Source organism: Triticum aestivum, chromosome 6A (assembly GCF_018294505.1).
Source record: "Triticum aestivum cultivar Chinese Spring chromosome 6A, IWGSC CS RefSeq v2.1, whole genome shotgun sequence".
NCBI lineage: Eukaryota > Viridiplantae > Streptophyta > Magnoliopsida > Poales > Poaceae > Triticum > Triticum aestivum.
In genome coordinates this window covers 108,702,607-108,720,542 of record NC_057809.1, presented here as the reverse complement: position 1 = coordinate 108,720,542, position 17,936 = coordinate 108,702,607, and the positions used below count along the sequence as shown (strand labels likewise).

The following is a 17,936-nucleotide window of genomic DNA, read 5'->3' as shown; positions in this document are numbered from 1 at the left end:
CTCCCATCGTGCTTGTTAACGGGCAAACCAACACTAACACCAGGCGGCTGGTCTGCGCCATATAGAAAATTTTCACAGAAAGGGATGCACTCTTGTGTCACATAGCCCTGGACGATGCTTCCATCCGAACGGGACATGTTACGAACGAATCCTTTGATGATCCCATTCATCCTCTCAAACGGCATCATGTTGTGTGCAGGAATGACGGCCCCAGGTCTATTATGTCATCCACAATATGGACACACAGATGCACCATCACGTCAAAGAACGCGGGCGGGAAGTACATCTCAAGCTCATTCAGTATCACAACGATCTCTTCCTGTAGCCTTCAGAGCTGCTTCACACTGATCGACTTTCGAGAGATAACGTCAAAAAAGTTGCAGAGACCAATAAGCGTGTCACGGACGTGCTTGTCCATTATCCCTCTAAGGGCAACAGGTAGTATCTGCATCATCATCACATGACAGTCATGGGACTTCATCCCGCTGAACCTTTTCTTGTCCGTGTCTAGATATCTGTTTATCTTGCCACAGTAACCGGAACTAACTTTGACTCCGGTAAGGCACTTAAAGAATTGATCGATCTCAGCCTGACTTAAGGTGAAGCACGAAGGGGGGCAATAATCCTCTTTCTTTATTTTCTTGCCCTTCTTCTCCCGTGCCTCTGTCTCCGTCTCTGTCTCGTCTGACATTTTACGGGGCGGCATGTGCAGATCTTCCCTGATTTTCAAATCTTGCAAGTCTTTTCTTGCCTTCGGCCCATCCTTGGTCTTATCCGGCATGTTCATCAGTGTTGCGAGCAAGCTCTCAAGGACATTCTTACAGATATGCATTTGATCAAGGCAATGAGGTGTATCGAGTTTGTGCCAGTACTCCAAGTCCCAGAACACAGACCTCGCCTTCCATACCTTCAGCAGCGGCTCCGGCGCCTTTCTCATCTTCTTTCCCAGTGTGGGGCACCCCTTCCAGTTTTTCAACAGCTCATCGATTTCGGCACCGCTCCGCTTACGTGGAGGTCCTCGATGCTCAGCGTGACCATTGAATAGATCTCCACGGTTTCTCCACGGGTCGTCCTGTTCGAGCCATCTTCGATGCCCCATGTACACGATTTTCCTAGACCCGCCATCTTTCCTTGACGTTAACTTCTAAGACGTCGTATCATCCATGCACCGCGTGCATCCACAATATCCATGGCACACCTGGCCTGCCACATATCCGTAACCGAGATAGTCCTGCACTGTCGTGATCAGCGCGGCTCTCATGTTGAAATACTCGCCTGTGCTAGCGTCCCATGTCTTGGCCGGTGTTTTCCATAATGTGTCTAACTCCTCTTGAAGTAGCCCCAGATACAAATTAATATTATTTCCTGGTTGTTTCCGCCCTTGAATAAGCATGCTCATGTGAATGTACTTCGATTTCATGCACAACCAGGGGGGAGGTTGTACATCCATACAAACACAGGCCATGTGCTATGGTTGGTGTTCTGGTTGCCAAACGGGTTCATGCCATCGGTACACGCGGCGAGCACGATGTTCCTTGCATCACATTCAAAATACCGATAGAAGCTGTTCAACGCTCTCCACTGGCTTCCATCATTGACGTGTCTCAACTTCGGATCATCTCCATCGTCGGGCTTCTTCCTCTCCGCATGCCAGCGCATTAGCTTTGCTTCCTTGGGATCTACAAAATACCTCTGGAGATGGGGAGTGATCGATAAGTACCATACCACTTTCTGGGGACATTTCTTCCCGGCCTTTTTGTATCGAGAAGCATTGCACACCGGACAGCTTGTTTTTTCCGCGTGCTCCTTCCGATAAATTATGCAATCGTTGATGCATGCATGGTATCTAACGTGTGGCAGATCAAGAGGGCACACGATCTTCTTGGCCTCATCAACACTACTAGGACATAGATTACCCGCGGGAAGAACATCCTTTAGGTACTTGAGATGCTCATCGAGGCTAGTGTCAGTCCATTTGTTTTTAGCCTTCGTCTTCAGGAGTTGGAGCGTGAAACTCAAGCGGGTCACCTCAGGATTGCAACCATCTTACAATGGAGTGTTCAAGTCCACCACCAGTTGCTCCAGCTTAGCCTCCTCTCTAGAAGCAGCTCTCTCAGTACTCATATCCTTGCGAAGCAATGCTTGAACATGAGGGTCCCGCACGATTGAACTTAGTACCGACGAACTCTGCTGCGTGGAGTCCATGTCGTTCTCTCCGCCGCCATGTCCGGCCCCTTCTCCGCTGCCATGTCCGGCCTCTTCCCTGCTGCCATTATCGATCATCTCTTCGTCTTGCCCCGTGTCATCATTTCCTGCCCCGTCGGCATCCTCAACATCGTCATCCTCATCTTCAATTATCCACCGAGTATAGCCATCCATGAAATCAGTCATGAACAGGTGCGCTTCGACACGACCATCGTCATGGGGGTCGAGCCAAACTATTCCTTTGCATTTTCGACACGGACATAAAACCTCTGTCCGGTTATTTTCTTTCATCTCCTGCACCGCCGACCGCAACCACCTGTCCACCATCGTTCCACTGACCATCGTCAACTCTAAACGGTAATAATAAACAAGTTGATTATAAAAATGCGTGCATGCATCAAAGTCATACAAAAATTTGGCATGACCTTCCTTAAAAATAGGACATATATAGATCTAGAGTTTGCCCGGAATTTGCCGAAACGGAAATAAATCGACATTTCGGCAAAACATAGGCAACTCAAAAGCACAATTTGGCATCAACTCATGCCACACACACAATTTCCATAAACATATCACACACACATAAACATATTTCCATTTTGCAAAAGCATGAAATTTTAATCACCTATATCTCGAGATCGAGCACACGGTGGAGATGATGATGTAGGGAGATCAAAAGTGCACAAAGCTCTTCTTGACAAAGATAGATCTAGTTAGGGGGCAAATAGGTCACTTAACTAAATACTACATCTACCTAGCTACCTAATTTGGGAGGAGACAACTTCAACTAGTGGAGGGAGAAGGAAAAAAGAGAAAGGAGATGCATTAATGAAGGTGGTGTAGTTAGGTAGGAGTAATGAAGAGAGAGAAAGGTAGGTAGAAGAGGGAGAGTAATGGGGGAGAAGTATTGAGGAAGAAGAAGAGTGAGAGTGGGAGAGGTAGGGGAAAGGGAGAGGAGGGGGAGGGGGAGGGTGGGTGGGGAAGAGGTGGTGGGTGCGGATTAGCAGTAGCGCGGGACGTAAAACACGCTGCTAATAAGAAAGTAGCAGCAGCGCGCTTTTGGTACAAGCGCTACTGCTAACCGGGACCAAAAGTGTGCCCGATTTGAAAATTAGCAGCAGCTACCTCAGAAAAACGATGCTACTGTTACAGCTATAGCAGTAGCGCGGCTCGCGGCACCGCGCTGCTGCTAAATGGAGTTGGGTGGGCACTGTCGGTCCATATTTGTAGCAGCGCGGGTTACGCCGAGCGCGCTACTGCTAAGCACTTGTCAGTAGCGGGTTTTCCACGCCCGCGCTACTGCTAATTAGCAGCAGCGCTCTTTTTTGAGCCGCGCTGCTGCTAAGATTCTGTGTATAGGGTTTTCCCTAGTAGTGTCCCCATCAACCCAGGGGTTCAACCAAAACTGGGTCCCAGACCCATTACCAATCGAGAACCGCAAACCCAGTCTAACCTCATCCTTGATGGCCTGGATAGATTTCCAAAACTGGGACCCAGCCGAGTACGAGCAAGCCAATAAGTGGGACATCATGAGACGGGCATATCAAACGCCAAACTAATGATGGTCTCCTACTTCTTATCGTGTGGAGAGAAGGTAGAAAACATGAGCATTACCTGCCGTGCTCATCAGCTACGTGATGTACTCACTCTATTTCTTTTTTACTATGCATACTCAAAACCAGTGTACTGTTAGTAGCTAGTGGGTCTTGCACTCAAGATCTCTTGAACCCCTCAAAAGAAAATAACATAGACCTTCTGACTTAGAGCCATGTAAAGTTGTACAACTGTAGTAGAAAAGTGGGATGGATCCCCTCATCGAGTAACGAGGTACAATGTACTCCCTCTATTTCCTTTTTACTTCGCATATAAGATTTGTTTGAAGTCAAGCATAATAAAATTTGACCATGTTTATGTGAAGAATATCAACACTCACAATACCAAATCAGTATCATTAGATGCATTATGAAATTAATATTAGTGTTGTATAACTTTGGTATTGTAATTGTTAATGGTTTTAAATATAAATTCGGTCAAACTTTACGAAGTTTAACTTTATTCTTCTACTTATGCTTTTACTCTTATGTTTAAAATCGAAGAAACAGAATAAAATATGTTACTATAATATAGAGTAGAACTTACCACGTGACAAGTGTGTTCATTAATCATCTTTCCAATATAGAATTAAAATAGCTTTAAAATTCATAGGTCAAGTAGGAGTAATAAAAATAGAGGAATTATTAAAGAATGCTATCCTTATCAAAATAGCCAAGATTTCTCTTTGAAAATCTTCCATTGATCTATTCTATATGTGCATTTGTGCAAATCACATAATGCTCTTTCTAGGCACATATATTATGCATAAATATGAACCATAATTCTTTTTTTCCTTCTACCATTATTAACACGAGTTTGCGGGCATCACCATCACAATGGGTGTACGCCTTCCTCATCATCGACTCGTACAAATGAGAAAGGAAATAATTTGCAATCAATGCACCCAATTAAATAAGAAAATCATAATTGTAATTAATAATATTGATTATGTCTGAGCTTCACCTCACAAAAAAATAATACGTAATCAATGCACGATGATAAATGAAAAATAGCAAAGGTAATTAATCATATTGATTATATAATCTTCACTTTGTACATACACAGATAAGGGTAGTCCCAATACTCCACCCCTGATTGTATTTTAATGATGACATCCAAGCAAAAATCTGTTGTGTCACCACTTTTAATGGGGAAAGGGAAATTTGTCATGTCTTAATCCAAATATAGCACTTAGCATCAATGCCAACACAACTTGTATTCCTCTCTCTCATAAAACACATTACATTATAGCTCTTTTAGACACAACAATAAGATACAATTCATTGGAGGAGCTATATCTAAATACATGTTTAATGCATATGATATAACCAAAGATATAATGCACTCGAAGTGCCTCAAGGAAGGAAATACTAATACATAATTAATCCATGATGATAACTAAAGAAAACTACTACCTCTATCTCGGTGAATAAGTCATTCACGTAGTTCTAGATTGACGATTTAACTATCTAAATATGTATTATATATGACAAAAAATATATATTTAGAAACTACATCCGTGTAGAAATCTAGTGATATAATTTTCATGACATATAACATATATTTAATTTCTCAAATCGATGACCTAGAACTACCCGAATGACTTATTCACCTAGACGGATGTAGTAGTAAGGTACACGTAGGAGTTTTGATAACCAAGATATGAATGAATACCGATATATCACATTATAACATGTAGACATGTAAGTTTGGAGTCATATATGCATATGACGTAGATGACAAATTAATTCACGTAGTGCATCCTATTCAAAATCAAACTATAGCTACAAAATATTCGAAGACTACATGGTATAATACTACACTAAACTCGTGTGAATATATCCAACACATTTGTCTTTAGGTATCTCATATTGCAGTTTGAGTAGCTAGTTGTATCTTCAAAACAAATGGGTTTTATGAACGTCATGTCATAGCCTTGAACAAAAAAATTATAAATTCAAGTGTGAATGGAAATTCTTTTAGAAGAATTTCCAGGGAGGGGTGGATTCAAAGTATAGAAGAGTCTACAACAAATGAGAAATGTTTGTGATGTGAGGTTTGTGCATATTGTTCATTGTAAATTGTAATGGAAAAAAAGAACTAGTTGTTCATTTAGAAGAAACAAGTTTGCGTAATTAAAGTATGGACATTCTAGAACAAAGCATAAGTGCTTGTGTAGAGGTTTGCGCATATTGTGAAGTGTAAATCATAGAGTAAATAAGGATGATAATTGATTTAGAACTAAGAAAAAGGATAATTAATGTATGAAAGATTCTAAAAAAAGTTCTTGACTTTTGAGTTTCATGCAATTATTGTGCATTGCAAAGCTTAAAGAAAAAATAAAAATAAAGAATGGGAATTCATTTAGAAGAATATTTTTTTAATAATTAAAACTTGGAAGATTCTAAAACGAAGGAGGACCATTTGTGTTTTGAGGTTTGTGTATTTTCCTTAGGCTCAACCATGGAATTTTGGCACAATCCAATGGAGTGAAGATGATATCCAATGGCCAGTAGTGCTCGGAATTGCCACCTTTGTACCGTCTAATTGTTCATTCAGTGACCAATATTCGAAGTTTTTTGCACACTATATAGGGGTATAACAAATAGATAACAAGAGTATGTAATTATATTGATTATATAGTCCCTCCAAAAGGTGTATAGTATGTGTGTGAGCCTCTAGGTCAGAAATTTGATTAACCAAATATGTGGTGTATGTGACGAAAAATATATGTTTTGAAACTTCATCCATATATGAATTCAATTATATGCTTTTGGTATGATATACACATATTTGGTCAATTAAATTGATGATTTAAAAGCACAAGCACACCCTACATATGGGAGTAATATTGATTTCCTTCGTAGCAAACTCGGGTGCATGCTTTTTACAAACTACAAAATTGTACAAACTCAGGTCCGTTGCACTTCCAGTAGGATTTTATGTTTTTTCTGTTTATTGCATATAAATAATTACATGATGTCTTTTTAGTTAGTATCTTTTTATTTTCTTGCCCTTTTTCAAATAGAGGAGAGGTAATGCTCATGTTTTCAACCTCCTCCTCACATGATGAGAACTTGGAGATCATCATCAGTTTTGTGTTTTGATCATCAAAAAACGCTTCACAACTGTAATTTAAATAATCTTCGTCGTGGCTTCTTCACGACTTCGAGATACTTGGGGTCACTAGAAAAAGGCTCAACGAGCCCTAACAACGGATCACGCGAACATGAAAGGATCTCATCCTTTACAAAAGGTGGGATTTTTTTTAAATGAAGCCAAAAATTAGTCCAAGGCCTTATTCATGGAATTGGGTGTGGCAAAACCACGGATGCTTGTGCATTGGCTTCCGAGGGACTTAGCATGAGTCCGATCACGTGTCAAACGGTACATGAGCTAATCCTCCCTAACTCGACATCATGTGACCGGTAAAAGATCATGCAACATTTTATCACCATTGACGCGGAGGTAATTTTTTCTGTCAGTTAATTTACACGCCAAATGGAGGATTACCGGTAATGGAATTTTGTGAAGAAGGGAAGCTTTTTTGTCCGCTCAGCATAGCAGATGTTGATTGTAACAAAGAACCGACGCGAGCCCTGACTTGAGGATGTTGCATCCACTCCCTCATGTAGATCATTCATTTAAACATGGCAAAGAATAAACTAATAGATCGAAGTGTATAGTGATGAAATGACAATTCATCACACCGCAATAAGCATACTGGAAAGTTCGTTAGATTGACCATCACCATGTTAGGCAACGTAATGGCGTCTCATCCCACTGCTCAGTTAAACGGATCAATGAGCTTGTTTACCTTCGTGGTGATCGCATGCCTATGTGGGATATCGGCCTTCTTGTAGTGTCTACTTGTAGTTCATAATTTTACTACGTGCCCCCACCCGCCCCTAGTGACACGCGGCCTGTAAACTTGGCTAGCCACTTGCGTAGGTGAAAGACCCAAGTTCAACTTTAGCACCTTGAAAAGAACTGCCAAGATAAAGGTCACGAAGACAAAAAAAATCCACTCTAATAGATATCCGATTTCCTATACCTCCTCCTATCCTTAAAACTTTTAGGGTGCACTCAAGGAACTAGAGTATATAACATATTCATTTATATCTAGAGGTTGGGGTTTCTTTTATAGTGCACTCCATACTAATGGACCATGGCGAGAGGAAAGTTGCAGTTCCCTCCCTGAGCTCTCACGTTAATGCCGTCAGCACCTACTTCAATGTCGTTGCCGCCCCGTGCCACTCCCACAGGCTTAGCCGTTTCGCTCTGCATACCTCCATCCCGCCATGGTGCCTTCACAAGGCGAAATGCTCCCCATCTGCACAACATATGCCCGTGTCTCCGTGCCTCCCCTCCTGTCTATTGCGTCTCTCCCATCTCTATATTCGCCGTCTTGCTTGCCGCCTTGCTTCCTCTGCCGTGATTTCAAATTTCATGAGTAACTTGCTACATATATATTTGTTTTAGAGGCTAAAGTTCCAATCACCCCTGACTAAAGAGAGGCTAGAACTAGTCTTGAGACTAAAAAATTTTAGTCAAGGGAACCCTACTAAAATGTGGATTAGTCCTCTCTCTCCTCATTTAACTCCTCTCTTTTAACACATGCGAGTTCGGGATTGGAGGGTTTGGAGGATAATAAATGCTCATTAACACATTTTAGTCTATTTAGTATTTGTATCCAAGCATGGGTGAGGCTAGTAAGTTTTAGTCCCACTACTTTTAGTCATGGGACTTTAGCCTCTAAAAGAGACTATTTTTAGTCAGACTAAAAATAGTTCCTTGTATCCAAGCACCCTCGTACTATTACCGAACGGAGGGAGTATATCTGAGCACGCATGGCGCAGCAAGGGCACACGCCATCACCCCGTTGCGGCCACCGGAGTCCCTTACCGATCCTGCTCTCGCACCTCTCCACGAGCCTCTTGCCGATCAACTCAAGGGCCACACAGCCGCCGGCGTCGAGCAGCTCGAGGCGCGGGCAGTGCTCGAGGAGGGCCACCAGCCATTCCTTCTTCACGATGCCGCGCGACAGCGCCAGCTGCTCCAGCAGCGGGAGCTTCTTGATCGCCGCCGTGACTAGGTCTCCCTCACCCCTGTAGAGCGAGCTCGTCACGTGGAGGCTCCTCAGCGACGGCGCGCTGCATCCATAATCGACCGGAGAGGTTTGATCATAATCATACTGAGGCTTGATTACGTACGTGAAGGGAGGGATTTATAGATTGGTACCTGTCGCCGAGATAGATGAGGAAATCGGCGTCCGCGCGGCCGCGGTAGGACTCGCACCGGCCGGCGCTGCGGTCCACGGCGGCGCGGGCCATGGCCTTCCATCCCACCGGGGCGTCCCGGTCCGCGTCCTCGGGAGCGGCCAGATCGATGCGCCGCCACAGCAGGTCCTCCTCGACGGCTGCCCGCCGCCACGGTTTGCACGCGAGTCCAACTCCCGCCTCGCGGAGGATGTCGGCTTGCGGAGCCGGCTGAGGATCGCGCACATGATGTTACTGGGCAGCCCCGCCCAGTCCCTCCACTCCGCCGGCGAAGGGAGAGGAGCGTCCATAGCGGCACACTTGGAGGCGGCGATGGTTACATGACGAGACGAGTGGTCTGGCCTGTATGTTTAGATCGATCGAGTCCAACGACTCCCGTAAAAAACTCATGTGAAAGTTATGAGATCGAGTCCAACAATTCACTTGCTTGCTTTCTTTCGGGCTCATCCATGACAATGACAAAGAGCATGCAAGATCTTTGGCGGGCATGCATGTCATACAACTCGACATGTTCCCTCGTCCCTACGCACTTTCTATGATGCACAAGGACAAAGAGCATGCAAGATGTTTGGCGGGCATGCATGCCAGGCAGCTCCCCTCGTTCCTACGCGCTTTCCACGATGCACATGGACAGAGAGCATGCAAGATGTTTGGCGGGCATGCATGCCAGGTAGCTCCCTTCGTCCCTACGTGCTTTCTATGATGCACAAGGACAGAGAGCATGCAAGATGTTTGGCGGGCATGCATGCCAGGTAGCTCCTGTTCCCTCGTCCCTACATGCTTTTTATGATGCACAAGGACAAAAAGCAGTCATTTTTAATTAAACAAAAATAGATAATGGCGTAGAACCCGCCACACAATGACATGTGTGATGGCCGTCGGCGAGGGACGGCGTGGTGGTGGGCGGCAGCGCGGGTGCGGGACAACCGCGGGAGAGGGGCGGTGCGGGCGGTGACGCAGGTGGCGGCAGTGTTCCGGCGGGGCGCCGGTGAAGCTTCTGGCGGTTTCTAGCCCGTCAAAATTATACGAGAAGATCATATCCCCGTAAACCTGGGGTAGAAAGGGCCTAGTTTATATGATCCCCTAAAATTATGAATGGTTTATGAGAACTGTTGGAGAGGTTTTTTTGACCCAACTTTTCATGAACGGCAGTTTTTTTATGGGGAGGAACTTGTTAGAGTTGTTATATATCTCTACTATTAAAGAAAGATCGTACGCTTCGATTCCTCCCTAATCACCAATCGCACAACATCCTCATCAGCCATGGATTTCCCCCCAAACTAAGTCCCAACTACCAGTACACCAATGCTTCTTATCAAACTACTAGTGGAGAAAAATTGCAAAAAATCAAGGGTTCCTTTACCTCTGGTAACAACCCACCCATCGAGAGTTTCTCGACTCCCGATCCACATCTTCCCGGCCTTCCCTGCTGAAAGGATCGATATAGTTGACTAGAGGGGGGGTGAATAGGCAACTAACAATTTTTAGTTTTTCTTTACCAATTTAAACTTTGCATCAAAGTAGGTTGTCTAGATATGTGATACGTCTCCGTCGTATCTACTTTTCCAAACACTTTTGTCCTTGTTTTGGACTCTAACTTGTATGATTTGAATGGAACTAACCCGGACTGACGTTGTTTTCAGCAAAATTGCCATGTTGTTGTTTTATGTGCAGAAAACAAATATTCTCGGAATGACCTGAAACTCCACGGAACATCTTAGAAAAAATAAAAAAAAATCCTCGCCAAAGATGAAGACCAGGGGGCCCACACCCTGTTCATGAGGGTGGGGGGTGCCCCCCTAGGGCGCGCCCCCTACCTCGTGGGCCCCTGGATGCCCTCCGACGCCAACTCCAATTCTATATATTTGCTTTCGGAGAGAAAAAAATCAAGGAGAAGAAATCAACGTGTTTTACGATACGGAGCCGCCGCCAAGCCCTAAAACCTCTCGGGAGGGCTGATCCGGAGTCCGTTCGGGGCTCCGGAGAGGGGGATTCGTCGCCGTCGTCATCATCAACCATCCTCCATCACCAATTTCATGATGCTCACCGCCGTGCGTGCGTAATTCCATCGTAGGCTTGCTGGACGGTGATGGGTTGGATGAGATTTATCATGTAATCGAGTTAGTTTTGTTAGGGTTTGATCCCTAGTATCTATTATGTTCCGAGATTGATGTTGCTATGACTTTGCTATGCTTAATGCTTGTCACTAGGGCCCGAGTGCCATGATTTCAGATCTGAACCTATTATGTTTTCATGAATATATGTGAGTTCTTGATCCTATCTTGCAAGTCTATAGTCACCTACTATGTGTTATGATCCGGCAACCCCGAAGTGACAATAATCGGGACCACTCCCGGTGATGACCATAATTTGAGGAGTTCATGTATTCACTATGTGCTAATGCTTTGTTCCGGTTCTCTATTAAAAGGAGGTCTTAATATCCCTTAGTTTCCAATAGGACCCCACTGCCACGGGAGGGTAGGACAAAAGATGTCATGCAAGTTCTTTTCCATAAGCACGTATGACTATATACGGAATACATGCCTACGTTACATTGATGAATTGGAGCTAGTTCTGTGTCACCCTATGTTATGACTGTTACATGATGAACCGCATCCGGCATAGTTATCCATCACTGATCCGGTGCCTACGAGTTTTCCATATACTGGTTTACGCTTATTTACTTTCTCGTTGCTACTGTTATAATCACTACAAAATACCAAAAACATCACTTTTGTTGTCTTTACTTTTGTTGCCGCTACCACCACTATCATATTACTTTGCTACTAAACACTTTGCTGCAGATACTAAGTTTCCAGGTGTGGTTGAATTGACAACTCAGTTGCTAATACTTGAGAATATTCTTTGGCTCCCCTTGTGTCGAATCAATAAATTTGGGTTGAATACTCTACCCTCAAAAGCTGTTGCGATCCCCTATACTTGTGGGTTATCAAGACAAATTTCTGGCACCGTTGCCGGGGAGCATAGCTCTATTCTTTGAGTCACTTGGGATTTATATCTGCTGGACACTATGAAGAACTTGAAAGACGCTAAGACAACAATTTATCACTCAACTACAAGGGGAGGTAAGGAACTGCCATCTAGCTCTGCACTTGATTCACCTTCTGTTATGAGTAAGTTTGCGACACCTACACCTGTTTCTGCTATTCGTTCTAATATGTCGCATGTTATTGATGATGCCACTTCTGCTATGCATGATACTTATGATGAAACTGCTTCTATGCCTAATACCAGTGTGCCTCTTGGTGAATTTCTTGATGAACAAATTGCTAGGGCTAGAGAAAAAGAAATTATTGAATCTGAATACGATGATGATAGTGATGATGAAAATATGCCTGTTATTCCTGGGGGTTATCTTTTTGATATGGAATCTTCTGCCGCTATTTTAGCTTGCAAAGATAGATATGAGCTTAAGAGGTTATTAGTTAAATGGAACAAAGAATCACTTAGAGATAAAATGAAACCCGACCCTGCTTTTGCTACTTCACCTATATGTGTTCCTGATAAGGATTATGAATTCTCTGTTGATCCTGATATAATTACTTTGGTTGAATCTGATCCGTTTTATGGCTATGAATCTGAAACTGTTGTGGCACATCTTACTAAGTTAAATGATATAGTTGCCCTGTTTACTAATGATGAGAGATCGCGTTACTTTTATATAATCAAAATATTTCCGTTCTCATTAAAGGGTGATGCTAAGATATGGTTTAATTCTCTTGATCCTGGTTGTGTGCGTAGTCCCCAGGATATGATTTATTACTTCTCTGCTAAATATTTCCCTGCTCATAAGAAATAAGCTGCTTTGAGGGAAATATACAACTTCGTGCAAATTAAAGAAGAGAGTCTCCCACAAGCTTGGGGGAGGCTTCTCAAGTTACTTAATGCTTTGCCTGATCATCCTCTTAAGAAACCTGAAATACTTGATATCTTTTATAATGGACTAACCGATGCTTCTAGAGATTACCTGGATAGTTGTGCTGGTTCTCTTTTCAGGGAAAGAACACCGGATGAAGCTGAAATTCTATTGAATAGTATGTTGACAAATGAAAATAATTGGGCACCTCCTGATCCAGCTCTTGAGCCAACTCCTGCTCCAATTACTGAGCCTATTCCTAAACCAACTCCGAAGAAGAGAGGTGTTCTATTCCTCAATCACGAAGATATGCAAGAGGCAAAGAAAGTTATGAAAGAAAAAGGTATTAAAGCTGAAGATGTTAAGAATTTACCGCCTATTGAAGAAATACATGGTCTTAATATACCGCCTGTTGAAGAAACATATGATCTCAATTCTTTATTTATTGAAGAACCTCCTGATCCCGATATCCCAACACAGGTAGTAAAGGTAAATTCTCTCTATAGATATGATAAAGCTGAAGTCCCTCCTACTAAAATTGCTAGTCAGTGCTTGGATGAGTTTGATAACTTTATGTTTAAGAAAGACGATTTCAATGCTTATTTTGGTAGACAATTAAAAGAAAATGCTTATATGATTAGACGCTTGGGTGATTATATGGCTAATATTAAAGGTGAACTTAAACTTGTTAGCAAGCATGCTTCTATGGTTACCACGCAAGTAGAACAAGTACTTAAGGCTCAAAAAGAAGTGCTTGATTAAATGAATAGTAAGAAAAATGATTATGCTGTTAGAGTGGCTACTAGAACTGGTAGAATGACTCAGGAACCTTTGTATCCTGAAGGCCACCCTAAGAGAATCGAGCAAGATTCTTAAAGAAATAATATTGATGTTCCTAGTTCTTCTAAAAAGAAGAAAAAGAAAAATGATAGAACTGTGCAAACTTCTAGTGAACCTATTGCTGAACCACCTGATAATCCAAATGATATCTCTATGTCTGATGCTGAAACACAATCTGATAATGAACATGAACCTAATGAAAATATTAATGATGATGTTCATGATGATGCTCAACCTAGTAATGATAATGATGTAGAAGTTGAACCTGCTATTGATCTTAATAACCCACAATCAAAGAATCAATGTTATGATAAAAGAGACTTTGTTGCTAGGAAACATGGTAAAGAAAGGGAACCTTGGGTTCAGAAACCCATGCCTTTTCCTCCAAAACCATCCAAGGAAAAGGATGATGAGGATTTTGAGCGCTTTGCTGAAATGATTAGGCCTATCTTTTTGCATATGCGATTAACTGATGTGCTCAAAACAAATCCTTATGCTAAATATATGAAGGATATCATTACTAATAAAAGAAAGATACCGGAAGCTGAGATTTCCACCATGCTTGCTAATTATACTTTTAAGGGTTGAATACCAAAGAAACTTGGAGACCCCGGAGTACCTACTATACCTTGCTCCATTAAAAGAAATTATATTAAAACTGCTTTATGTGATCTTGGAGCCAATGTTAGTGTTATGCCTCTCTCTTTATATCGTAGACTTGACTTGAATAAGTTGACACCTACTGAAATATCTTTGCAAATGGCTAATAAATCAACTGCTATACCTGTCGGTATTTGTAAGGATGTGCCCGTTGTGGTTGCAAACGTTACTATTTTAACGGACTTTGTTATTCTTGATATTCCCGAGGATGATAGTATCTCTATTATTCTCGGAAGACCTTTTCTTAATACTGCAGGGGCTGTTATTGATCGCAACAAAGGCAATGTCACTTTTCATGTTAATGGTAATGAGCATACGGTACACTTTCCGAGGAAACAACCTCAAGTTCATAGTATCAATTCTATTGGAAAAATTCCATCGATTATATTTGGAGGTTTTGAATTTCCTCTTCCTACTGTCAAGAAGAAATATGATATTCTTATTATTGAGGATGTGCATATCCCCGTTGAGGTAACCTAGTGATATTCGAAATTTCTCCGGTTTCATGTTAATCGGAATGAGTTTGTTAACAAGGCTTGATCAACCTTGTTAGTGGATTCTTTTTGATGAGCATGAGACAGATGAAACTAGAAGCACAAACTTCTGTACCCTCTCTATATTTTCTGTCAATTAGTAGAAATAAAGTAAAAAGAGTATTTTTCTGTCTGTTTCCTGACTTATCCGTGCAATATAAAAATATCGCGAAAATAAAAGTCCTCAGAATGCCATGCCAATTTAATATGATTTTTTCGAGAATATTTGAGGATTTACTATGCAAAAATTACCGCGGGAGGAGCTGCCACCTGACCACAAGGGTGGTGCCCCCCCCCCTCTAGGGCGCGCCCCCTGCCTCGTGGGCCCACGGTGGCCCTCCTCCACTTATCCCAGCACCCATCTTCTTCCTCTGTCTCACACAAACCCGAAAAACCAACTCAAGCACGAGTTCCAGCCACTTTTGTTGTGATTTTCGATCTCCTTGCTCAAAGCACCTCTCGCAAAACTGCTTGGGGAGATTGTTCCTTGGTATGTGACTCCTCCATTGGTCCAATTAGTTTTTGTTCTAGTGCTTTATTCTTTGCAAATTTGTGCTGCATAGGTGACCATGTTCTTGAGCTTGCATGTCAAATTTATATGGTTCCAAGTTGTTCTAATGCTTGATATAGGCTCTAGGCACTTGTAGGAGTAGTTGCTATTAGTTTTATTGGAGTTGGTTCACTTTTGTTTGAAGTTACTAAAAATTTCAGAATTTTTCAGAAAATGATGAGGAGATTATTGAGGGGCTCATCGAGCCAAAGCTCGAAGGAAAAGGCACAGAAGCATAAGTATAATTTGCCGCGCACCGTGGAGATTCGGGAGTGTGAATGGCCTTCTAATGATTTCTTGAGAGCAGCCGATATCTATGAAGATTTTCATGAATTGGCTCACAATGCAGGCCTCACCGCTTTCCTCCACGACCAATGCGATTAGTATCTCTTACTCACAAATACCTTTGTGCAAAACTTTCATTTTCATTCTAGGAACTCACCACCTACGGTGGAGTTTCATTTATATGATGAGCATAAGGAGATGTCACTTTATGACTTTTGTCGGATTTGTTTAGTCCCTTTTGAGGGCAAGACAGAAGAACCACATCATGATGATGTGGTTGGGTTTATTGATACTATCACTGTAGGAGAAACTAGGAAGGTTTCCGATGCACGAATCACTAGCATACATTTTCCTGTTTTACGTTACTTTGCATTATTTGCTAGTCGTTGTTTAATTGGACGCGGAAACTGTGGAAACCTTAGTATCCCTGATATAATTATTCTGCTCCACGGTTTATACAGTGATAACACTTTTAGTATGGGCGGTATTATTGCTAGACGGTTAAGTATGAACCGTACCAAAGGGCCCATCTTTGGAGGCATCTATGCTACACGCCTAGCCGTACATTTTAACATACCTATTAGGCATGCTGAGAAGGAAGAAAAGGTGCTGCCCCGTGTTTATCTAGATCATAAAAGTATGGTGGCATATGATTTTATTGTTAAGAATAGGGACGGAGAGCTTAAATATCAATTGTTCTTTAACAAACATCATCCTGAGACTATTATCCTGCCTGCTCCTTCCTTGTTTGATTTGACTGTAGGCACGTACCTTGTTCCATTGACAGCTATTCACGCCTACCAGAACCCTGCATCAGCCGATGAGCCAGAACCGGAACCACAATTTGATCCTTCACGGCAGTCTAACTATTAGTGGGATCCGAAGATGATTGCCAGCCAGTGGCAATCGGAGCCTTCTTCCTCATGACAGTACGACCCCAACAACTATTATTATGGATATCCGCCAGACCAGCCGTGACCATAGACCAACTTAGGCCAAAAGCCTAAGCTTGGGGGAGTACGTATTTCTCACCGACATTACATTTATGTTCACACACACTCATTGCTAGATGTCGATGCTCATACTCTTTCACTGTAATATCCATTCTAGTTTATTTTCTTTTTCCTGCTTTCTTCTTGTGTGTTTGTTAAACCTTAAGAAAAACCAAAAACAATTAGTAGTAGTTTATTTTTCTGCTGTAGTAGTAATAATTAAAAAGAAAACCCAAAAATATTTCCCGTTCTTCTTTTGCTTGTTGGGAGCTTTCCCGTGTAAATAGTTTTATTTCTTTTCTTTTCTTTGGGGGTCAGTAGGAGAAGACCATAATTAAATTGTTGAAGTGGCTCTTATATGCATTATTGTTGATTTAACCAAGAGCCCATATTGCTTTGTCTCCTCCTGTTTATTGAATGCTCGCAGATTCCAGCTTAGTCCAATGCACGTACACTCTTATTATTATTCACACCGTTCGGTCGTGCAAGTGAAAGGCAATTATGATGATATATGATGGACTGACTGAGATGAGAAAAGCTAGTATGAACTCGACCTCTTTTGTTTTTGCAAATATGATGAGTCCCTCATTCTTGATTCAGCTTATTATGAATAAACATGTTTGCAATGACAATTAGAGATCGTAGTTGCTTGTGCCATGCTTGATTAGCTATGAGTTATAATGGTTTACCTTGTGTGCCAACATGCTAATGAGATGATTATGATGTGGTATGATGGGGTGGTATCCTCCTTTGAATGATTTAAGTGACTTGACTTGGCACATGTTCACGCATGTAGTTGAAAAAAATCAACATAGCCTTCACGATATTTATGTTCATGGTGGATTATATCCTACTCATATTTGCATCCAATGTTTATTAATTCTAATGCATGTACATGGCTGTTGTCGCTCTCCAGTTGGTCGCTTCCCAGTCTTTTGCTAGCCTTCACCTGTACTAAGCGGGAATACTGCTTGTACATCCAATCCCTTAAACCCCAAAGTTATTCCAGATGAGTCCACTATACCTTCCTATATGCGGTATCTACCTGCCGTTCCAAGTAAATTTGTATGTGCCAAACTCTAAACCTTCAAATAAACATTCTATTTTGTATGCTCAAATAGC

General features: G+C 42.1%; 1 protein-coding gene across 1 annotated transcript; it reads right to left on the bottom strand.

Moving 5' to 3' along the window:
* Nucleotides 1–8,461: 8,461 nt before the first annotated feature.
* LOC123130410 (uncharacterized) lies at nucleotides 8,462–9,810 on the bottom strand. The gene is made up of 2 exons (XM_044550313.1): nucleotides 9,040–9,810; nucleotides 8,462–8,951 (listed from the first exon to the last, which is right to left on the bottom strand). The coding sequence occupies exons 1-2, from the start codon at nucleotides 9,129–9,131 to the stop codon at nucleotides 8,579–8,581; spliced, it is 465 nt and encodes a 154-aa protein (XP_044406248.1). The 5' UTR covers nucleotides 9,132–9,810; the 3' UTR covers nucleotides 8,462–8,578.
* Between the last annotated feature and the right edge of the window lie 8,126 nt (nucleotides 9,811–17,936).